General features: G+C 52.7%; 1 protein-coding gene across 3 annotated transcripts in view; it reads left to right on the top strand.

The window, feature by feature from the left end:
• The window catches only part of CEMIP (cell migration inducing hyaluronidase 1), a 162,912-nt gene that overhangs the window by 120,808 nt on the left and 17,824 nt on the right, over nt 1–24,280 (top strand). For all 3 annotated transcript variants that reach the window (XM_033852225.2, XM_073801463.1, XM_033852228.2), the window contains exons 13-21: nt 1,936–2,145; nt 11,280–11,485; nt 12,255–12,324; nt 13,316–13,444; nt 15,430–15,515; nt 16,660–16,791; nt 19,783–19,818; nt 19,898–20,053; nt 22,833–23,013. In XM_033852225.2, coding sequence (XP_033708116.1) covers nt 1,936–2,145; nt 11,280–11,485; nt 12,255–12,324; nt 13,316–13,444; nt 15,430–15,515; nt 16,660–16,791; nt 19,783–19,818; nt 19,898–20,053; nt 22,833–23,013 — 1,206 coding nt within the window. The remainder of the gene's footprint in view (nt 1–1,935; nt 2,146–11,279; nt 11,486–12,254; nt 12,325–13,315; nt 13,445–15,429; nt 15,516–16,659; nt 16,792–19,782; nt 19,819–19,897; nt 20,054–22,832; nt 23,014–24,280) is intronic.

Genomic DNA, 24,280 nt, shown 5'->3' with positions numbered 1-24,280 from the left:
TCTGGAAATTGGAGGGGTCTTATCCCTCTGTGTGCAATTCCATCTGTCCATACTTGGGAACAAGAGAGATGACAGAGGAACGTCTCTTACCTGCAGTCACATGGCACGTGTCACACTGCCTTCCTGATTTTCAACTTTCAATCATAGCTTTTGTTCCCTTTCTTCATTGTTTAACCCTGGCCACTTCCTAAAAGAACGGGCATTTAACTCACAAAAACTTGCATTTGCAATAGATCCATTAAAATACAGATAAGATGGGGACTTCCCTGGTGGTCCAGTGGTTAAGACTCTGTGCTCCCACCACAAGGGACGTGGGTTCGATCCCTGGTTGGGGAGCTAGGATCCCGCATGTTTCACGGCGCGGCCAAAGAAAAAAACAAAAACAAAAAACCAGAGAAGATGATAAACAGGGGAGAAGAACTAGAAGTTCTAGCGTTACATTTACCTGTGAGTTTCCTGGTGGAGACTCAAGACCAAGACAGATATGATGAGCTGCAGAGTTCTCATTGCGCAGTGAAGGAAAATGGTACCAATTCGTTGGAGCTCATGTTTTCCTAGCATTCAACTCAAAGAGGAATTCCTTTTGCATCTCTCTGTGAGGTGCCTTTATCTGGCATGTTAAATATCAGACGACACCCCAATGTTCTTCACGAGGTCATTGCTTCCAATGATTTGAGATTAAAGCTGGTAGAATAACAATATTACCTTGGTGTTCTGTAAAGACAGTTCTTTAGAAGTTAAAATCATATGCTTTAAGGACGAGACTTTCTGGTAACCTAACTGAAAGGAATAATTGAGTGAAACTTACAGAGTTCATAATGGGGGCCCTACTGGCATAGGTAAGACCATTTTTTCTGTCATACGGGCCTAATATAAGATTTCTAGCATTCCTGGCCCCTGCTCATTAAATGCTAGCAGTGCTTCCCAGTCATTGCAACCTCCAAAAATACTTCTCTATATTTCCAGTCAGTTTCAAGGGATGAGATGGGGACAGAGGTGGTGGTATAACCTTCAGCTGAGAAACTCATTAGGGAAACTAAGCAGAAATAGCAGGTTTATGTTACGCAAGCTGCTGCAACCCCACTTCCCATGTTGAGAGTAATCCCTAAGTGATCAGAGCACTCCTTCCCACTTTGCCCAAACTAGGCCTCAGAATCATTCTTAACACAGCTCTCAGGGCAGCCACTACTGGAGTTGGCATTCCAGCTGACACCTATTTTTGGAAGGCATGGTTAGCCTGTCCTTAAGTCATCCTTCTCTAGTAGAAGTTAGCTGAACTCAGCTTGGGACAGGAATCATTTTTGAACTGTGCTTTTCTGGTGAGCTCCTGGAGTGTAGACACTGAGTGTGATCAGGTGGTTCCTTTGGAATGTGTAGGAATGGCTCTGGGTATACTATGACGTGAGCATGTGAAGCATCCCACAACTCACACTGACAAAGACCCCGAGCTCAGCATCCCCTTCTTACAGCCAGGAGAGGGCCTCAGATGGTGGACCAAGCACGGGCTCTTACTGCCCCGAGGTCCAGCCTGTCCTGGATTCCCCAACCGTCCTAGGGCATGCTGTTTGCCAGTCTCCCCCAGATTACCTCAGGGTTATCCCTTTCTTATAACACTCAGTGGCTTAGGAGGTAGGAAAAGAGGGTTGAGGCAAGCCCCAGCCGCTGCATGGTCCCGCTGCACCTCTTGATTCCAAGCAGTTCATTGCCTTGCAACATTCCTATGTTATTAGCAGCAGCCTGTCTCCCTTGAGGTGGGAAGAGTCAGGCATCTTAACCCATTTGCGGAGAATGTCTTTCGTTCACTGAGTACCCGAGGTGGGGATCAGCAAAGCACACTGAAGACAACACGTGTGCATTTCTGGAGAGTGGGCGGCAGCGAGGGGTATCAGGGAGCATCTCATGGACTCCTTCTGACTCTGGGCTCTCCTCTCCCAGTTTGCACTGGGGTTCAAGGCCGCACACCTGGAGGGCGTGGAGCTGAAGAACATGGGCCAGCAGCTGGTGGGTCAGTACCCAATTCACTTCCACCTGGCGGGCGATGTGGATGAAAAGGGAGGCTACGACCCGCCCACGTACGTCAAGGACCTCTCCATCCACCACACGTTCTCTCGCTGCGTCACTGTCCACGGCTCCAATGGCTTGTTGGTGAGCACATCCTTCCCGGGGAAGCCAGGGATCCAGAGCCCCTTCACCCTCTCATCCCTTCCCTGCATGCCGGTCTGCTCGCTGCTGGGCCCAGGGACCGTTAGCAGTGGCAGCATGCTTAGATCTAGTCCCTTGGTCCAGGGCCACTGGGGGTTGAGCTCAGATTTTAGAACAGTATCAATTGAGAACAGGTCACTGACCAAAGAAGAAGGAGAAAATAGGGGTGTATCTTTGCCAAAGGCACCAAGCTACAGAGATGGGTGAGCAATTAGTGGTCACGGGGAGTCTAGCTCTTGCTGCACCTTGGTTTCCCCAAGGATTGTTCCATGACCGTGTGCCACGGCAAATCTGTTAACTGCAGACAAGGCAGGGGTCACGCCAAGAATCTGTACTGTGGCATCTGCCTGACAGGCTTGAGGTAGTGGCAGCAGTGGGCCCTTTTCCCTTTTCTTCTGTTGAACCAAGTGTCATCAGAGCAAGCACTCCTGGGAGAAACGCCTTCATTAGTAAATTGGTGTGTGTGTGTGTGTGTGTGTGTGTGTGTGTGTGTGTGTGTGTGTGTGTGTGTGTGTGTGTGTGTGTGGCTTGTCTTGATTTGCACAGATCATTTTTACACTAAAGTGATCCTTCTTTAAATGAATTCAACTTATATCCTCCATAAATTTTTCAAGCTGGACATTCAGCCCTGCACGCTGAATCCAGTTTGTGTTTGGTTTGGTTTATGTCACGTTTAGGGAAGCATTTGATAATTTTACACGAAGTGGAACTTTCTTTCAATGCACTAAGCTCATATCCTCTATGAACTTTTAAGCTGGATGTCACGAAACGGCACCCAGCAAACTGAACCTGGTGGCCAGACGTGCTTTGCTTGCCTTAAGTGTTTCAAGAACCATTTGAATTAGTTTTCATCATTTAGAAATGTAGAGATTTCACATAAAAGTCTGCATTCTTGGCTTCTCTTAAAAAGTAGTTGGAATTGGCAACACGAGACCCACATTCCTGCCTGGCAACAATGGATTCAGACAAAGTCATAGCACCCCACCAAGCTGGGCTTATGCTCTCTGGTTTACGCCATGCCCACCACTTCCTAGTACCCTACAGTAAATGCCCCAGGCAGGGCCACTCATCTCGTTGCCTGTTGGCCTCCGTGGGCATTTGAGTCTGTGACCCCTGCTTTAATCCAAACATAAGGAGCTTCCCACCACGCATGCGGGGATAGGAAGATGAGGAAGCCTGTCAGTGTGTGGTGGGTGAAGCCACTTTCAGGTCTATTCAGTGTGCTCTTACAAAGGAATGCCTGCTGTTGCTGTATTTTCAATGCTCTGACTTAAAACCCACCAAGTATAAAGAAGAGAGCACTGGTTTGGGGGCACAGTCTAGAAGGGCCTGGTCCACAGGTCATGGGCTGTGGACCTCGGGCAAGTTGCTTACCCTCTCTCAACCTCAGCTCCCTCCTCCATCAGGTTGGGGACATAACACCAAACACAAAGGGCTCTGAGGGGCCAGTGCCACGAGGGAGACCCAAGACCCGGTGCCCTGCCCGCTGGGCTCATGTGCAAATGTTGGCTAGGAGGCAGGGCCGGTTCCCCCAGCAGCGGGGTAGAGGGTTGCAGCTGGAGTAGTTGCTGGGAGACATGGGATTATTTTTCGGGTCCAAGAAAGAGGCAAAGGAAGATGTTTTCTGGCAAAAGCAGAAAGATAACAGGATTTCGAATAAATTCGGAAGGTTAGGGATGCAGTAGAAGACACAGGATGAACTTGGGCTCTGGAGCCAGACACTGTGGGTTCCCATCTGGCTGCCACTTCCTAGCTGTGTGACCTGGGTCAGGTGGTCTCCATGCCTCTGTTTCCTCTTCTGTAAGATGGGGAGCAAAGGACACGGACACGCCACGTCGAGGGGCCTGGCCCAGGTTGGGCCCTGGAAGCAGGCGTCTGGTGGTCCCGTTCGCTCGTGCGGTGTGCCGAGTGAATGCACGGAAGGCAGTTGGAGACTGAGCTGAGAACACGTGCCGAAAAGAACAGCGTAGAGTTGGTGAGGAAACATCCCAGGACTGAGCCTTAGGAGCTTGACCTGCTTTAAGCATTTGTTCTAAAGTTTTGTCCTTAAGTTTAACTTAAATTCGACTATGTCTAATGTTCCTCGAGAGAAAAATATGAAGATTACAAGAAGTCTGTAACTCCAGATCCGGGTTGATTTGAGGGGAAGCTGTTCTGAACCTCTGGGCAGTCACATACGTGCGCGCACACACACGCACACGCACACATACTTGCCCTGTGGACATACGGCTGTGCTTTCCCACCCACTTGCTGTGTGATGATCTCGGGCAAGCTATTTAGTCACGTAGGTCTTCAGTTTCCTCTTATGTGCTGTGCAGAACAGGATGGCAGTCCCCCATGGCTGTTCGGTTAGAAACTATAGATGCGATACTTTGGGCCATCTTAGTAATACAGACCTTCCTCTGAGCAGTGATCCCAGGTCTCACGGGCTCGTGTAGGGGGAGGCAGGGCAAGAAAAGTGCCGGGGGTGGAGCCAGAGGGCCCTCATCAGGGCAGCGCTGCAAGGGAGCATCTCTGTGCACATGCAGGCTGGGGAGAGGTGGGGAAAGTTAGCACAGGCCAGGCGTCCAAGTTCATGGATATGGGCAACGGACGGAGAGCGGAGTGGGGGGCATGGAAGGCAGGGGGCGAGGAGCGGCCATGGGAACTGGTACCTCCGGAACAGCCAGGTGGGTGAGTTGCACCCACGGCAGAGATAGATTTTTGGAGCCAGAGCTTTGGACAACTCAGGACCCGAAGACCCCGCCTACCAAAGCCTTCCTCCTGTCTGGCCGCCAGGGATGCCAGTCACCTGACGGGGAGGGCGCATCCCTCAGCTCCCTGGGTGTCGTCCAGACGCCAGGTGGCCCAGGTGCTTTGCACAGGCCTTGCCGAGGCGCCAGCGCAGCCTTATCTCGATGGCCACGCGGGGCTCCGGCCACACTCCGCTCAGGCCCGCGCTCGGCGGCCAAGCTGTGCTTAGGACTTGGAGCTTGCAGGTCTTTGTGGCCTGAATCAAGGGGAAACCGAACGGCCATGGCTTAGAATCTCGACGACGTACGGGCCTCTACGTCTCTGAGCCAAAGAGGCAGCAGGATGACGGAGGGCGTTCTGTGCCTTTCTCTGCGAGCCGCACCCCTGGACGGGAGTTGGGGTTTTATGGACTAACACCTCACCCTGTAAAGGCTCCGTCACTGGGGCAGACAGTTCCAGGTTCAGAAAGGCTGCCTTGGGAGCTGCACTCCCTCCACCAGGATTTCACATTTGCTTCCTTTGTTTTGGCTCTAAGGATTTACCCACGGCTATGTTTAGAAAGATGTTTTTAGCTGATGGGATGAAAGGAGGCCAACAGCGGACAAAGACTGTTTTCTCATTTAGAGAGCAGAGGCCACTCAGTAACATCGTGAATGCCTTTTCCCTCACGCCATCCCCAATCCGGAGGTACCCTAGACCCCAGACAGGCAGTCACTGGCTTGTTGGAAAAAGGGGTTCCTATGTGTGCCCAGCTGGGAGGTGCTGCCCCACCTCACCACTGCTAGACACGCACTGGTACCCCCATCCTCAGAGAACAGCTTCCCTCATCCCCACCTCCTCCTGGGGCGGCCCACCTTTGGTCTTTCCCTTTCTTCACCACCAACTTTTGGAAGGAGGGATCTGAACTTAAGATTTCTGCCAGCATCTGTTACTCAACAAAAATGTGGGCTTCGCAACTTTTGTTCCCCTGAGCCCTGGGGACGGCTCTCAGTAACGTAACTCCACACACTAGTGCTCAGCTCCTGCCCCGCAAGCCCACTGCCCCCTGCTCCCTCCTCATCCGACTCTTACCCTTTCCCGTGGTGACAGTGATCGCCGTCAACTAGCGAGGTTAAAAGGATAGAGTCGCAGCAACCTGTGTTCTAATCCTGCCAGTGTGAACTTGACTGATGGATACTTTCTGCGCCTCAGTGTCCTCCTGTGTAAAGTGAGGGTGATGATAGAACCCATCTCAAAGGCTTTGGGGAACCTTAAGCAGGTAATGCATGTGACATACTTAGCAATGATATTAGATAGTATTGTCACTGTGCCTCTTTCCCTGTGTTCTGTGTAAACCTCACTGGTTCCGTGAGATAGTGGTAGGTATCCCTCCCAGCACACAGAGTAAACCCCATAATTAAATGACCTTGGCAAACACCGAGCATGTGTCTTTCCTCCCCATTTTAGGGATTCACCGTGCATGCTGGCATTGTCAGGGTTGCAGTGAAAACGCATTTAATGCTGGTGATCCTAGCAATGTCAAAACTCATTTCACTGCAGAGCCCTTTATTCACACAACCTTGCGTTTCACAGAGTTAGTGTTCCACAGAGCAGAGCCTGGGAAATGCCTTTCCTGACACTGACACTGTTGACGGTGTCCTTCTTGAAACTGGGGGGGTTTGCACCAAGGCTCCGGGATGCTGGCAGATGGGGGGCAAAGGCTGCCTTCAAAGGAAGGGGCTACCGCACATTATCCGCGGGGTGGACAGCTGTGGGTGTAAGATGGGCTCACGCTACATCTTACTGTGTGTTTCTGAGCTCTGAGGCAGGGCACGAGGGTCACCTAAGTGTTCCTTCCTGGAAGACAATGACTCCATTCCAGTTCTCTTGAGAAAGGTGAAAAAGACTCCTGTACGGATTCTGCCTGTTTTCTCCTCTTTTCCTTTTTTACTGCAGAGTGGATGGGAGAAGTAAACATGTCCTGTCTTTCTTTCTCACCTCATTCACTGCTCCAGATGTGTTACCTCCAGTAGCAGGCCAGGATGTTCTCCAGTAGCAACCGGGATGTCCTCAACAGGCTGCCACATTGACTATGCAGGGGGCGCCCTACATGGATTGCAGCCAGTCCTCAAGCCCTCCAGCCTTAGGGAGACACCTTCCCTTTGGCTTTCCACTAAAGAGGACTGGAGCTCCTTTACCTCTTTGGTGGGAAACTCAGTGCCCTCTGTCCCAGTCTCAGAGCTCTGGGGATTGTGGGCGAGGCTTCTGTTTTCCCTGGTTTCCCCTTTTTCCAGTTTCTTGAATTCGGTCTCACTCATTTCTTGCTTCATGAGATGCTCTCATCTCTCCTTCCCTCCTGAGCCCAAATGAGGAACCCAGACTCCTGGGCTTGTTTCCCCACAAAGTTTCACTGGCCAGGGCTTCCGCTGGCAGAGTGGGAAAGAGATGGGAAGGAGGTAGGGTGCATCATCGGTCAGCACAGAAATCAACTGGAAATGGAGAAACAGGTCCCTCTTCTTAAACCCTCCCCTCCCCTCCCCTCCACCTGGCTGCGGGGGTCCTTCCTTCTCCTCCCCCACTGCTCCTGGGCCGCCTTAAAAACTCATTCTAGGGACTTCCCTGGCAGTCCAGTGGTTGGGACTCTGCGCACGAGTTAGATCCCTGGTTGGGGAACTAAGATCCCACATGCCACACAGCGGGGCAAAACAACAACAAAAAACACATTCTTCTCCTTATTAGGCAGAGTGATTGGTTTCTCCGTTTCCTTTCCCAGCTTCTATTTGCATATTCAGAAACTCATTAACACACCCTGCAAAGCAAATTACCACCTACTCCAAGGCTCTTTTCTTTAGCAGCTCAAGAAAAAAAAAGAAAAGAAAAATAGAAAAGAAAAGTAAACAGCAGAAGCTCAGAAATTACAGTCTTTCTTTTAATAGGATCCTATTTGTAGCCAGGTTTCTCACTAAGATGAATCATATCATACCCACCCTAGAAGGCAGAATCAGACATATAGTTCATTTCTGTGTGTATTTGTTTTAAACAGTAATTTCTTGTTCGTACTGTGTACAGGTTTCAGGGGGAAGTCATCACTTGGGGTGACTCTATGCCCTGATTTGCAAAGAACAGTTCCATTTTACGCCTGCTATCCCAGATTAATGACTAACGGTACCCCCTTTCACTCTCGATAATGTCCTGGTTCAGACAATAAATTAAATGGTCACCCTAATTGAAGCAGTTCCTGAGAGCTGGGGAGTTTCATCCTTCACAATGTCATGCCTAGACTCCACCTAACAACAGCTGAAGACTTAAAACAGCTCTCAGGAATCGTTTTCATGATTGTCAGTCATAAGGGAATATGTCCAGAAGGACAAAGGGAAAATACAGTTTGTGCAAGAGAATGGCAGGGAGCTTACACACTGCTTCTGGATAGCATGCGAGGGGATTCAGTGAGCACCCGTAAGTCCATACGTATGTGTGTTCATCCAGCTACTTACTATCTACCTATCTGTCTGTCATCTCTGTCTGTCCATCTCAAGCTATGTCACAGTTTAAGTATCTAATTCTGGGAAATGTTCTAAGGAAGAACAATCGTACAGTGTCAGAGCTGGAAGGGATTTCAGAAGTCCCCCTAAGGACACTCAGGCAAATGACACCGCAAGTTTGTGATGAAACCAAACTTGAACTTGTGTCTTCTACTCCCAGCCCAGGGCTTTCTTCGACCTTATCATGCTTCTCTCTGGACTCTGTATGCCACCTCACCCCACTACTAACGAGAAGCAAGAAATGCAACACAAGATGGGAGGTTTCTTTTCTGGTGCTGTTGAGAATTGATTAGGACACAGGTTTTGGATCAGACAGATGGAGAAGCAAGTCTCAATCCGTCCTTGCAAGAGAAGTGACTCGGGCAGCTTTCTAAGTCTCGGTGCTATCAGTAGAAAGGGAATAGTAGTTTCGATAAGGATTAAATGAGATAATATATGTAAAACATTTCACAGTAAACAGTAGTTATTTTTATTCCTTTCCGAAAGGGTTTTTCTCTCCAGAGCACACCTCAAGGGGCCTGGAGGGAATTTCTTATTCAGGCATTTGTTAGAATAAGAATGTACCCAATTCATTATTCACTTGCATTCAGAGGACACCCAAAGTGCGATCCAGACGGCGGGCACCTGGGTGCCTAGGATTTAAAAGGAGCTACGGGCCCGGGTCTGAACACTGTTCCATGTCCCTCCGCTGGGCCTGAGTGTCCTCCTCTGTAACGTGAAGGCATTGAACTTGCTCTCGATGTCCCTGCCAGCACGAGCAGCCCACGTTTTTCTTGCCTGTTCCTCCCATGCTTGTCTTTCCAGGCGATTTGCAACAAACTTCCCTAGCTCACTAGGAGGAAAGGAAGCAGTCCCATTGCACGACCTTGGTATTGACTAAAATGCTTATTGGTGCACTGAGTAGCATTCAAGATCACGCCCTTGCCTATTACCAAAGATTAAGGCAGCGATCCTCGTTTGAGAAAACGAAGAGCTTGCCTGGAATAGGGCAGTTGTGCCTGTGCTCCGTCCTCATGGGTGAATGGACACAGTCAGAAAACTGGGGTTCCAGGGGGCTTCCCTGGTGGCGCAGTGGTTGGGAGTCCGCCTGCCGATGCAGGGGACGCGGGTTCGTGCCCCAGTCCGGGAGGATCCCACATGCCGCGGAGCGGCTGGGCCCGTGAGCCATGGCCGCTGAGCCTGCGCGTCCGGAGCCTGTGCTCCGCAACACGAGAGGCCACAGCAGTGAGAGGCCCGCGTACTGCAAAAAAAACAAAAAAACAAAAAAAAGAAAACTGGGGTTCCAACCCTGGCTTTGCACATGTGGGTTTTGTGACCTTGGGCAAATCACTCAACCTTTCTGAGTCTCATTTTCCTCATCTCTGAAAAAAATTAGTACAGGATTATGTAAGATTTCAGCAAGATTAAAAGATATAAGAGCCCAGGCCAGCGCTGGGACATAAAGCGTCCTAGTTCTGGATGCTTCTAGAGCGTGTCTGCCCGGGAGTTGGGGAGTAGGTAAGATTTGCCATAGAAAAGGCTCTGGAGGGAATTGGGGTGTTTACCCTCGATTAGTGCTTCTCAGGGACAATTTTTTCACCTCCCTTCCCCAGTGGAATACTTGGCCATGAACGCCTGGAGACGTTTTTGGTTGTCACAGCTGAGAAGGTCCTGCTGGCATCTAGTGGGTAGGGGACAAGGGATGTTGCTAAACTTCCTACGATGTACAGGACGCCCCTCGAAATGGTAACAGTGCCGACAGGGGAGTTGTTTGGGGATGATGTGTGAATTTCTCAGGGCCTGGTGCAGCAGTGGGTACTTACTAGGTGTGGGTAGAATGGTGTCATAGGGGAGCAGCAGCTTCCCTGGTTGGGTGACATCACTGGGCAGTCAGGACGCCGGGGTGGGCATGAGGATGGAAGATCTCAGATGGTGTTTCTCACCATCCTCATGCCCCGCTGTGGACAGGGCACCTTGGGCGGTAGCGTGCATCTCACCTATGGGGTATTCAAGTGAAGCACGATGCCCGTTTGTCAGGGATGCCCGTTTGTCAGAACCCTGCTTGAGAAAGGGAGCTAGGGCTCAGGCCAGAGGCCCTCTACCCACCTTCTCGTTCTCAGACTGATGAGTTCATAGACATTCAGACCCGGAAGGGGCCTCGGAGATCCTGGACTTGGACTCCTCCATTGTGTGGTGGGGAAAGTGTGTTGGCGAGAGGTTGGCAGACTTGTCTGAGAGCCTGTGATGCTTGTGGGCACAGCTAAGGCCGTACTCCGCGTCTCTCCATGCCTTCAAGTGGTTTCTCCACTCGGCCCACTGACTGTGATTCCAAGAAGAATATTGAAGAGCTGGAGTTTGCAGCATTTTCTGGTTTTCTGCAAGTGTGGCTCGTTGTGGTTGCAGGCTTCAAAGCTGGCTGGCCTCCACGGGAGAGGGCACCGTGAGGAACCAGCCTTACTAAGAAGCCCCCCTGGCCTGGCTCAGACGGAGCTCTCCCTACCCCCCTTTCTGGTGGGACCTCCACATGAAGTCCTCGTGAGCAGTGTACTCGCCGTGTCCTCACCAGATTAGGCTCCCAAGGCCTCGTCCCCGGTCTCCAGTCGGGCCCACCTCTAGCGGTTTGTTCTTCTCCCCACCCCGTGAAGGCTCAGCTGCAACACCTCCAGCTGGAAAGGACTTCAAAGTCACGGCTCTGTCGTACCCATGTCAGGTCCACCTCCAACCCCCCAGATCCCCTCTCAGAGCCCGGTGCCTGGCTTAGGTTGTTTGACGTTTGTTGAGTGGCTGAATGAGCACATGAGTAATGGCGCTGGGCGAACTGTCGCTCTGTCTTGACCCCTGCAGGTCAAGGACGTTGTGGGCTATAATTCTTTGGGCCACTGCTTCTTCACGGAAGATGGGCCAGAGGAACGCAACACCTTTGAGCACTGCCTCGGCCTCCTTGTCAAGTCTGGAACCCTCCTCCCCTCCGACCGTGACAGCAAGATGTGCAAGATGATCACAGAAGACTCCTACCCGGGGTACATCCCCAAGCCCAGGCAGGACTGCAAGTAAGCACCTCCCTTTCCCTGCCCTGCCCCGCGCCGGGCCTGTGTGCACGTGCGCACACGACTTCCCAGCCCTGCGTCTGACTTCTCACTCTTGGGTTCCCGAGCGGCTTAGACCTCCCAGCCCTTGACCACCCAAGGCTCTCAGCTGCTCAGACAGAGGGCAGGAGTGTGTTTTCGACTTCTCCCTGCTCAGTGTGCCTCACAGGCGTCGTTTTTGGCCAAAGAGAACCACGGTTCTCATCCTCGGGCTTTCCCTGAGGCCACACGGTGCTCCTTTGAGGAGAGGAAGCGGGCTGCCACCTCGGAGCCCACAGCGTGTACACGTGGGCACCGGCTGCGCTGGTCTGTTTCTTGACATGAGAGAGTCAGAGACAGAGAGAGAGAGAGAGAGAGCAAGAGAGGGAGAGCTTCCCGTCCAGTCAGCCTTCTGAGGCCAGGGCCTCTCCCTCAGAGACAGCCATTTTTCTAGGTTCTCCTGACTTACATTCCTTCTAGGATCCATCTCAGATTTAACTCACAAACGTGCTTATACCTTCAAGAGCCATGCCCCATGCAAATTCTGAACGTGTTAAAGACATACATGTACCCCAGTTTAATGAGAAAACTGGGTTTCAGATGAGCAAATCAAGGGCATCTCAAATCACTGATAAGAGGCTCATCAAAGCAATGTTAGAGTCCCTGACATGGGCCACCCCTCCGCCCCAGGCAGCAAGGTGGGAGCCAGTAGCCCTCTGTCTGACGCCATTCAATCTCTGCCCCCCGCCCACAGTGCTGTGTCCACCTTCTGGATGGCCAATCCCAACAACAACCTCATAAACTGTGCTGCTGCGGGATCCGAGGTGAGCAGAAACATCCCTTTTTCGGGTGGGGCTGGGGGAGAGGAGATGGCCGGGGCCAACCCTGAAAGATGTGTGCCCTGAGCCCCCAGTCTAGGTATCCGTGCAGTCAGGCTTAGCGTGAAGAGGGGAGAGCCAGCTTGGGAGGCAGATGGACTCTGGCCTTTCGTCACACTGGTGACCGTAGCTAATGAGTAATCAGTAGCCTTATTAGATGCCTGGCACATCCGTGTTCTAAGCTCAAATTTTTAAATTATATTTTTCACACTTTATTTTTTGTGTGTGGTGTGTGCACAAGCTCATTTACTTATATCTATTTATTTTTGGTCGTGCCACGCCGCATGCGGGATCTTAGTTCCCCATCCAGGGATTGAACCTGTGCCCCTGCTTTGGGAGCGTGGAGTCTTAACCCCTGGACTTCCAGGGATGTCCCATAAGCTCCAATAATTTAATTCTTGTGTCAACCCTATGAGGTTTGTACTATGGTGGGGAGGAAAGTTAGGCAGGGACATGCACAGGATACAAACACGGTATTCTGTCTACACAGCCCTGCCCTTACCCACCCCTTCATGCTGCTTACCTTCCTGGGGAGCAGGTCAGGTGCCGTCTCTGGGCCTCAGCTTCCATGTCTGCAGAATAAAAGGGTAAAGCCAAGGACACTCAGGCAATCCTCCCATTATGTGTCAGGAGGGGGAGATTGACCCCGGCAGTGACTCTGAAATCCAGCCATTTGGCACCCATGGCTGATACAGTAGGACCACAGATACAGTAGGACCACAGAAGGGTTTTAACAGTCAGGATGGACGCCCACCCCCCAAAATATATTCGCCTCAAACTTCTCGCTGTTTCCCGCGGGTGTGTCTGGGAATGGGCGTTGGGGCCATTTGGGTGATAGCGCTAGGCCCACCCCTAGTTTGGGCCATCCCGTCACCCCAACAAGAAGCTCCCTGGTGCTGAATTCTGTGGCTTTTTCCCCCATGTCCTCCTCCACCAGGAAACTGGATTTTGGTTCATTTTTCACCACGTACCGACGGGCCCCTCGGCCGGAATGTACTCCCCAGGTTATTCAGAGCACATCCCACTGGGAAAGTTCCTTAACAACCGAGCACACTCCAACTACCGGGTAAGTCCTTCCAGGCCTCCCCGCCCGCCCACTGGTCCTTCTTCCCAGGCCTGCGCATGAGTAGAGCCGGAAGGGCCACAGCTCCTCCTGGCAGCCCCGGAGCTGGGCCCCTGAGTTCGATTTCGCAGTTCACTTGGTGGGGATGGGAGCAGTGGTGACCCCAAAAAGCCAGGCCTGATCTGTGAGCTAGGGAAGGTCAGGACCTGGTTCTGCAGGAAGATGAAGGTAGCATTAGCATCCTCTCCTCTGGTCGCTTTTTTTTTCTGGGAAGCGGGTCCTCCATCCATGCAGTGCTAGGGAGGCAGGTGGAAAACAGACATTTCTGTCATCTTCGTTTGCTCATCAGTAGTTCTGTGTGTCCAGCACCAAGCGAGGTGCTGGGGAAAGGGACTGGGCTCTCGGGTGTGTCAAGGGCCCCCCGTTGAGGACAGCATCCAGACAGACCAGAGTCATGGGCACGTGGGAATGGAGCTGGGAAGCAAGGCTGAGACCAGAGATGCTGTGCTGGGGACAGAGGTGGTCTTGGGGACGCAGGGGCAGTGTGCAGATAGAGGCCCGAATGTCAAGGCTGTTCTTCTGGGCCGCTCCCTAGTGGTACAGATGAAGAAACAGAGGGTCCTAGAGGAGAATGGATGCATTCAGTGTCAAAACCAAAGAGACTCAACTAGGGAGAAGCCCATGAAGATGAGAAGTAATCTCAGAATAGACCTGTGTATACAGCTAGGAGGTGGGGTGTGCCTGGGAGAGCCGTCTCCTTACGGAGCAGGTGCAGAGGCTCTGGGGGCTGTGGGAAGCAGGGGCGGTACTCCTTGTCGAGATCCCTTCGTTGAGAAGCCTTCCTATGAGCCGCAGGTAGGCCACGCAGTACCTGGATGTTTGGAGAGGTTGGAAAGGGGAGGAACACGTGAGGGAGGATGGTTTCCAACAGGGAACTAGGCAAGGACTCCTGGCCACAGATGGAGGGAGGGGCCCTCGGGGGTGGCAGGGTGGGAAAGGAGCAAAGAGGATCCTCGAGCTGGGTGGATTCCGCTGCCTGGATTCCGGATGGGTTCCGAGCCAAGGAGGAGCCCCGCGCGTGGTGTTCACGCCTGGTGAGCCCTGACTCCGTGCCACCGTGTGAGGGTCCTGCTCCCAGACTCTTCACGTGGCTTCTCTTATTTGGTCCTCACAGCAGGAATTCAGTGTTTTCATCCCATCTTACACAGACTGCAATTGAGGCCCGAGAGGTGAAGGGATTTACCTAAGGTCCTAGCTCATGAGAGAACAACTGGGAATCAAGTCCCACTTCTCTTGACTCCCATCACCACTGCTTAATTAGAAGTCAGTTGAAGATCACAATAGCCAGTGTCCTCCAGTTCTGTAAAGAAGGAGTCCAAGCCTCCCTAGGAGGCCAAGGGAATCCAGCCCTGAAGGCGGACTGAACGGGGCCTCACTGGGCAGCCTCACTCCCACTCACCCATGGCTGACAAAGTGGACACCTTTGGAGCCAAATAAGAAAGCGAGGTTCTTTCCTTGGGTCAGGCGACAGCCAAGACAAGACTGGGGAAGGCTCCCAGACCCCTGCCCCAAGGTAAAGACGGGACTTAAGTTCGGCATCTTCTTTGCATCACTGCAGACACATTTCCCAAGAAATCATATCTGTCATCCTCAATTTGGGGCCTGGGCTTATAACTGCCCAATGCAGTGTGAGTTTGGGGCATGGACTTCGCTGTGTGGCCTTGGACAAGATACTTAACCCCTCTAAACCTCAAGGTCCTCATCTGTACCTCCAAGAGGACACCTTATTCCAGATTTGACTTGAGCAATGCAGAGCAATGCAGGTTCTTCACCTCCCTCGTTGCAGACCCCCTACTTCTATTAATGCGTCCTGAGAGGGAAGCTGGTTTCACTGGAGCATTCAAGAGTACGCAGTGAGGCTGGGTGTGAGAAGATGCCTGCAATCTGCTGTCCGAGCTCATGTGTCCCTGAATGTCCCCTCTCCCCAGGCTGGCATGATCATAGACAACGGGGTCAAAACTACCCAGGCCTCCGCCAAGGACAAGCGGCCCTTCCTCTCCATTATCTCCGCCAGGTAATTCTATGGGCACGTTCTGTGTGCTGCGCATGGAGCTCGTTGCTGGGGGTACCATGGTGAACATCGAGCAGGGCCAAATCTGAGTCAGGGCTGAGGCTTCACCAGCTGATGGGAAAAGAAATTCTGAGAGGTTTCTAAAAAAATCAGCAAAATCCAATACCTGCTTTTTGATAAGTTGACAGGACTGGCCAGGGCCCCAGCAGGTTGGACCAGGATAAAAAGGTGAAGAGAAAAGAAGGGAGGAATTTCGCTATCAATTTAATAGGAACATTCAGGTTGTACCTATAGGTACATCTGGAGCTCAGCCCAAGGCCAGGAGCTGCTTTTAAGAGATGCTGTCAAAACCTCAAGGTAGCTAGGAAAATCAGTACCCTTTAAGGAGACCAAGTGCTTGGTCTCTGTCAAAAGTGGGTAACACCGGGGACTTCCCTGGTGGCGCAGTGGTTGAGAGTCCGCCTGCCGATGCAGGGGACACGGGTTCGTGCCCCGGACCGCAAAGATCCCACATGCCGCGGAGCGGCTGGGCCCGTGAGCCATGGCCGCTGAGCCTGCGCGTCCGGAGCCTGTGGTCCACAACGGGAGAGGCTGCAGCAGTGAGAGGCCCGCATACCACAAAAAAAAAAAAAAAGTGGGTAACACCAATGACATGATCATGTCCATGGAAGGCATGACATGGAAGACATCAGGAGCACCCAGGCTCAGTGCTCCATTTGGTGGCTAAGATGTAGAAGCCCAGGAAAGGCACCAGGTCAAGGTTACCCCCAGGGGAGTAGAGAGCTGGGCACCTCAGACTCCCCTTCCCGGCCACAGGGCTGCATTACATGCCAGGCTTGGGGCTGGCTGTCTGAACTTCCTTCTGTGATTTGACCCCTCCTTGGGGCGGCGGGGTTCCCCAGTGGTGATGATAACAAGAGCAGTGACATGTCTGTAGGATGCATGGGGCTGGACCCTGGGGAAAAGACCTCTGATTTCCGCACCAAGCTCAGGAAGTTCCCTGCAGAGCCCAGGGGGTGTGAGTCGGTTGCTGTTTAGCCCGAGTCTTCCGGGCACCATAAGCAGAGAGAAACTCACTGCCCAGAAGGCAGTCAGTTCAGGCGTCCCCTCAACACGGCCACCTGTGCCTCCCCATGCTGTGTTCCAGGTACAGCCCCCACCAGGACGCTGACCCGCTGAAGCCCCGGGAGCCGGCCATCATCAAGCACTTCACTGCCTACAAGAACCAGGACCATGGGGCCTGGCTGCGTGGCGGGGACGTGTGGCTGGACAGCTGCCGGTGAGTGTGACGTTGGCACAGCGTGGGACGATGCTCCTCCCCTGGGCAGGGGACAGACACGAGCGAGACAGAGAGAGGAATCCAGACATACCGATGTTTGACCTTCTGGTCGCCCACCCAGGCAGAAGCATGGAATGGCAGCGGGCAGTGACCCAGAGAACCCCCTAGAAGCAGCATGTGTCTTCAGCCCACCGTGCCAAGGGTTGTGGGGCATGACTTGCCCCCAAATAGTCACTGGGCTTGGCTGTAAGTCACGTAACTTGTCATATAACCAGTCAGCGAAAGGAAGGAAGGAAGCAGGAAGGAAACCGACACTTTCTAGGTACCTACTGTGTGCTGGATCCTTGGTTGCATTTATTTCTTACCATGTTTCTTGGAGATATAAATTCTCATCTCCATCTTAGACAATGAGGCTCAGTTGAATGAATTTTCCGAAAGGTGAATAGTTGAACTGGGACTTCAAATACCAGCACATCAGACTCCAAGGCGCAGAGGAAAAAGACGAGGAACCCCGAGTTCTGATATAAGGTCCCCATGGAGAGCCACGGCCCACACTGGACAAGAGCCGGAGGGACCGGCAGCTGAGTTGGGACTTCCGCTAAGGGAGTAGCATGAAATGTTCTCCTCAACTCCCTTTACTGTTAAAAAATGGGAATCAGAAACTCTACATGGGAAATAAGTGTATTTCTCCATTTTATCATGACCAGTTAAAGGAGAAGTGAAGGGAGACTTGCTTGTGAAAGGAGCAAGAGGAAGTGAGAGTGTGTGAGGAGAGAAACAGAGTTCACACACACACACACACACACACACACACACACACACACGCTCACACGTGTAAAGGCTTCTCAGAAAAGCAGAGGCCTGGGCAAGACAGACACTGACCCATGGATGGACCCCAGAGAGAGCCAGACACACACAGGGATGGAAAGGGAATGTCGCTGGCAGAGAAACCGGGGCGGGTTTTTTTGTGGGGTCAGAGAAGAGAGGAAGGGATAGAAGAGGATTTTGAGAGTTTTGGGGAGAGGGGAAAGGGAAGAAGAGAGCCTCTTCTGGGCTTCTGAAGGGCGTTTAGGGTGTCAGACGGGAGGCAGGCTTGCTCTGAGTGGCTCTAGAGAGCAGAGGTTGCAGACCTGGGCTGATTTCCACTCAGTAGCAGGAAGAACTTTCCTGCAACACAAGACGCTAGTCAATGAGAAGAGCTGCTCATCCCTAGAATAGAGGCCCAAGGCCACTTGAGAGAGAAATTATGCAAGAGCCGAGTGAAAGAGGAAACAGATGGGGGTCAAAGCTAAACTTCTCTGCTGTGTTCTGCCTCCAGTGAATGTCTAGATTGCTGGAAGTTCAGGTCCCCGTAGGGGAGTGGATGCCAGACTTGCAGCCGAAAGACAAATTGTGAAGCACTCCCCTGCCAGCGGGGCTGGATCTTCTAAGCCTTCCCCAGCCTCCTTCCAAGGTAGCCCAGAATCTGGCTGGTGCAGAGGTTGTCGTCCCGTGAGTGGGCACAGCCAGGGGCTGACAGAAGACGGGGATCCCTTGAGAAGCTTTGAGCCTTTGGCCATGGTGTCCGTTTCTTAGGAAGGTCGCTCCAGCAAACCACTCCGTGGGTGGAGGCACTCCTAGAAGTGGGAGGGACAACTAATAATATGGCAGTGGTCCAGAGGAGAAGGAGTTACAGTGAGAACTTAGGTGAAAATGCGCTTCGGGAGAGGGAACAGGCTTGGGTGGACGGTAACTGTTTTGCTTTATGTGTGTTAAGTTTGAGATGCTTTTGGGATACCCCCGTGGAAATACACCAAAGTCTGGAAGTGCAGGGGGGAAGGGCGGCTGATTTTAGAGTCACCAGCAGACTGGTAGGGGTGGAGGCTGTGAGTCCTCATGCCGTCCCCAGGGGCACAGTGCAGAACAAGAGGACCTTGGGCAGAGCACTGGGGGACAGCGGTGGTAAGGAAAAACCATGAAGAGCCTGGGAAACAAAAATCAGGGAGTCCTGGGAGAGAACTAGAGAGCACAGGGCCCTGGAAGGCGGGCCTTGAACAGTGAATTTGAACTGGATGGGCTTCAGACAGGGAGAAGTGCACGCGTCCCGGAGGACGGGGAACAGGGCGCGCAGAAGCAAACCGGGAACTAGGGAGACTTCAGGCGGCCGGGACCCTCCCTGGAGCAGAGGGAAAGTGCATTCACTTGGGCCTGAAGCATGAGGGCAAGGATTGGGCTTAGGTTTCTGGATGCCGTGAAGCCACCGGAGTTTAGGAAGCAGAGAGTGGCGCTTGGAGGGGATGTTCACCCCTGGGACAAAGGAGGTGAAGGCAGCCACCATATCTGGACCCACGGTCCACGGCAGCGCAGACCCAAGGCTCGGCTCAGATTCTGTGGGACCCCTTATCACTCACAGCCAGACTTCCTCCAGACACGTGCTCCTCCTGGCCCGCAAAATGGACAACGGCAAAAGGGAGCTGATGAGATCGCTGCAGTGTAATTGCAAACTTACTTCTCAGGGCCAATGTCCGCCTGACTTCTGGGAAAGTTAGAAATCAGCTATCAGGGTCCTTCCTGCTGTGGCTGAAACAGTAATGAGGATGGCTACGGGCAATGGAACGGCATCCATGTACCCCCACCGTTACCCAGGGCGGGCTGGTCCTGAGGGTGGCAAGACCTTCCACGTCCCTTTGGTCCAGTATCCCACTGAGCCCTGGAATCACAGGTGGGGGTGGGCTGGAGAGGGAGGCCCGTGGAGTCCAGTCTGAACGCTGCTAATGCAACGTGGCGCCAAACGCTGGGAGCCCCTGCGTTCACTCTTTTCTCTTTGGAGTCAGACACTGTGTGGGTGGGGATCTAGGCGATCCCATTACGCAGAACGTGTAAGCCTGCTCCCTCAGCAAACCCCGTGCTTATGCAAAGACCCCTCCCCTACACAGGATCCACGGTATGACAGCAGGGCAGGGAGGAGTCCTTCCCTCCACGACTTCACTGACTGTCTGCTCTTGTCCCCAGGTTTGCTGACAATGGCATTGGCCTGACCCTGGCCAGGTAAGAGCCAGTCATTGCCCTTGGCACCCTGTGGGTTGCTGTCTCTGGACGTCTCATTCCGGACATCTTCTCTCTACAGTGGTGGGACCTTCCCGTATGACGATGGCTCCAAGCAGGAGGTCAAGAACAGCTTGTTTGTTGGCGAGAGTGGCAACGTGGGGACAGAGATGATGGACAACAGGATCTGGGGCCCAGGTGGCTTGGACCACAGCGGAAGGACCCTCCCCATAGGCCAGTAGGTTTGCAAGCACGGCAGCTTCTTTGTTCTGCGTGGCTTAACCTGAACGACAGCAGTGGAAGGAAAGATGCTAGGATGTGATTTCTACCTGTGGACTATGAATTCCTCTGTCCTCTACTGGTCAGAGAAATCACTGAAACAATTGAGATTAACCAGCAGGGGGGTGAAATCTAGAATCAGAAAGAGAAGTCAAAAAAACTGTGTCGAATATGAGTCAACAGGGAGACACAGCTGTCAAAACATAAAACGTTGTTCTGAGCTACGTTAACGGGAATTTAGTGTCCAGGATGGGTGACCATGGCTTCCTCTCTCCTCGGACAGCACCCCCACTGGGAGCATCTCATCCACCTCTGACGGTGGCAGAGTGATAGTCACACACAGATTGGGATCTTCAACCAGAGGCTGGGACCAGACGTGGGGGAAGAGCCCGGGAGATGCTGTCACACATTCTCAGGGCTGCTGTGCGCATACAGGATGAAACTCACTCTGTGTTAGGGTTAGAATTGGTTTTGTGCAGGAAGGAGTTTTCTAGCAGTCAGGTTTGTTAAACAGCACAAGAGCATGCCTGTCCTGGAGGGTCACAGGCTCTCTGCTGCTGGATGATAAGCAGGTGGTTGGAGAGGGAGGGGGTGACTTGGAGAGCGGACGCACCAACGGAGCAAAGGGACTTGGTTAATTCCTCGGAAAGCTGCAGCTTGGGTCCGTGGTGAGGAAGTCTCTCCTTCTGATGGTGTTTCTGTTCAGACAGGAATTCAAGCCAGAGAGCCACAAGCAGCAGCGGGCTAGGATGAGCCCTTTCTGCCCCTCTGAGCTTTTCCCTCTTTCTCTAGGAATATGTCCTTCCTGCCTCTACAGGTAGGACATAGGCCTAAACTCCCAGCCCTCGTGGGATGGGTATCTTTGAAAAGAGTTTGCAGAGAGAACCACAGTCTCCTTTGGCATGAGTGGTCCAGAAGCCCTTGTTCCTGTCTAGCCTGAGCGGTGTGGCCGTCCCTTCAGATCATTTTTATGAGCAACGCTGGGTTTGCATATTTGGGTTTCTTTGCTGAGGGTTACCAGCCTCCCCAGGGCCAGAACGTTCTGACGACTTCCAGAGGTGAGTTTGTTTATGGAGGCCTGACAGCTTTGTCAGACTTAGGCAGGTCCCTCAAACTGCATTTGTAAGCAGGAGCCCAGGACCCCACGGTCCTGATCGTGAGGGATTCATCCCGTATGGGCCTGGGTCGGGGTCCAAGGGTAGAGTAAGCACACAGTTTAAATATAGAGCCAGTGAGAACGGGCTGTCCCTAAGATACCTTAAATGGAAAAATGCATGGCGCCACTCCGTGAGAGCCAGGATTCAAGGCGACGACATTCATCAATTGCAAATATAAAAATACAGAAATACCAGAAGCCCTTGGCACACCGTGTGCTGCAGGGACATTGCCGAGACTGGTGCCACCAGGCCCTTCCTCAGGGAACCGTATCTGGTGAGGGGAGCTCAGCGCTGAAGTAGGGACCAGCTGGAATGTGACTTCTCCCCATAGATTGCCCTTTTCTGCTTTCTTGTCCCTCTTTCTGCCCTTTCTTCTCTATGTTCACCATGGAAGGAGAAGGCCCTGACCCAGAAGTCGAGATACCAGTAAAAGCGTAAACATTGGGCTTGAAGAATGAGCAAGCCTAGCTTTGGGGCCAGGCCCAAAAAGGATCGGCCCAGCCAGCCCCTCCTAGGCCCTTGTTTCCCACGCCCTGCTCAGGAGTCCGTGGCAAAGGAGAGAGGCATCTCGAGCACCCTGCCCCCTTGCTGGGCCGAAGGCAGAATTTCCAAGTCCCCAGTTCTCCTCCAGCCCCTCCTGTAGCTCCAGCTCCAGGCCTTTTGCCTCTTCCTCCATCTTTCCCTGCCTCTGGGGTATCAGGCCCTTCTCGGGGTCCCCTGGCAGTTCACAGTCTTGCCCTCCCAAGGGGGCCTGCCCTCCCTTCTAGGGATGCTTGAAACATCACCATGCAGCTATTTTTCCGTTTCATTATCACCTTCCATTCTGTGTCCTTCCTCTCCCTAGTTTCCCAAACCCCGCGTACTGCCCATCGAAAGGCTTACTCACAGAGAGAAAGCTCATCTGGGTCTTAATCTAATTAAATTGCTATAGCAACTGAGACCAAGGCGATAATGAGTAATGGCTCTACTCTCCCAAGGGACACGATACTGGCTCTCTCCGGTAATATTTATTTATCCAATGCCTCTTCATAGGATGGGAATATGTGGGGAAATGTTTGTTTTTTGTTTTTTTTGCGGTACGCGGGCCTCTCACTGTTGTGGCCTCTCCCGTTGCGGAGCACAGGCTCCGGACGCGCAGGCTCAGCGGCCATGCCTCACGGGCCCATCTGCTCCACGGCATGTGGGATCTTCCCGGACCGGGGCACGAACCCATGTCCCCTGCATCGGCAGGCAGACTCTCAACCACTGCGCCACCAGGGAAGCCCTGGGGAAATGTTTGTATAGAGGACCGTCTCTCAAACCCCAAGCCAGCAGCTAGACATCCATCTCTCCATCCATCCATCCATCCATCCATCCAATAATTCATCCAGTAATCATTTATTGACATTTACTGTGTCCATAAATGCTCTCTCAGTGAATTCATTAATGCCTCAATAATGTTCTGTTAGAGGGGGAGTTTGGGGGATGGGAATCAGGAATGGTTTACCCAGAAGGTCTCTTACCATCCACCTCGGAGGGTGTGAACAGTGTTGCGGCACAGCATGGCAATCAGCCTGACATCTGGCTTGCTTAACTCCATAGGAATTTCCCGATCCGAGGAATTCAGTTCTACGACGGCCCCATCAACATCCAGAACTGCACTTTCCGCAAGTTTGCAGCCCTGGAGGGCCGGCACACCAGCGCCCTGGCCTTCCGCCTGAACAACGCCTGGCAGAGCTGCCCCCATAACAACGTAACCGGCATTGCCTTTGAGGACGTCCCGGTGAGTCCTCGAGGCACCAGGGCGAGCTCCCGGCAAACCCAGACCTTGGGCGGTGATTCACAAGTCCCTGCGGGGCCTGGAGTTTGAGCCGTTGCCACCACCGCAGGGGTTGAACATTCTTCTCCAAGCAGGCTGGGCCACGTCCCAGGTCTGTCTGCATCCAAACTGGAAAAGTACAAGTGTAGTTTGCCCCACAGGTCAAGTCTGGGTAAATGCCCCCTTGCCCTCACCCTGCTCAGGACCCACCCAAGCCTCAGAAGGAACTTTCCACTGCCCTCAAGGTTCTGAGGCTCTGGTCCTCCAAGGCTCTTGGGTTCGACCTACCGAGTCTGGTGACCGGGCCACTTCAGTTAGCACCATTCATCTAAAAAAAAAAAAAAAGAAAAAAAAAAACAAACCAAAAAAACCCCCAGCAATTCCCAAAGGAATCGTTGCTGAAGATGCTCTGTTTAATTTCTCCCGGAGAGTGGAACATAAACAGGGCCCTCCTAGCCCTAGGCAGCCAACAAGTTAGGAGCCGGGGGTGAGGAGGTCAGGACAAAGGGCTGCGCTTTGAGACGAGGCAGGTCCGGGGCTCCTGGTGCCTTTTCTCTGGGTTACAGCTTGCCCAGACCTCCATTCCTCCTCCAGCCCTCTGCTCCTGCCCTCTGCCTGTCTGCCCAGTTCCTGGCAGCCTGAGCGAAAAGATGTGAAACTCAAGTTACTGAATTTCCTTACTCAGGCCACCGAGGGCCTGAAAGAGGTCAGTCGTGGAAATCTCCAAGGGCTCATGTTGAAAGACTGACTTCCTGAAACACGCCGCACACTCTCACACACGTTCTCTCTCCCGCATAGCCATGCGACGTGTGTGTGTGCGTTTATTATACATGTATATGTACTTTCTCATACATTCACTGCCACTCAGCCTCATTCCCTCTCCACATACACACACTCACACACACACATTCACTCACACCCACTCACGCACACACGCGTGCGCACACACACATAGATACATTCACTCACACTCACGCGCGCACACACACTCTCACACGCACACACTCCTGTGCCTGCCTCCCCATCCCTGCAGTGCTTTGAGCCACGTATCAGAGCTCTCTCCAGGGTCACACACAGCAGCCAACCCTCCAGTGAGCAGAGGCCAGAATAACGTGCTGGGTCTGAGAGCTGAGGCACAGTGAACGTCTGGCTGTTTCTCTGGCTCCATCCGAGAGGTCAGCCATGCGCTTTCCTGTGCTGCCCCAGAGCATCTTTGGTTTGGCTGGTTTGT

The sequence above is a fragment of the Tursiops truncatus genome, chromosome 2, assembly GCF_011762595.2.
Source record: "Tursiops truncatus isolate mTurTru1 chromosome 2, mTurTru1.mat.Y, whole genome shotgun sequence".
In the NCBI taxonomy this organism is placed as follows: Eukaryota; Metazoa; Chordata; class Mammalia; order Artiodactyla; family Delphinidae; genus Tursiops; species Tursiops truncatus.
The sequence above is the reverse complement of the archived record's forward strand: the minus strand, read 5'-3'. Positions and strand labels throughout refer to the sequence as shown.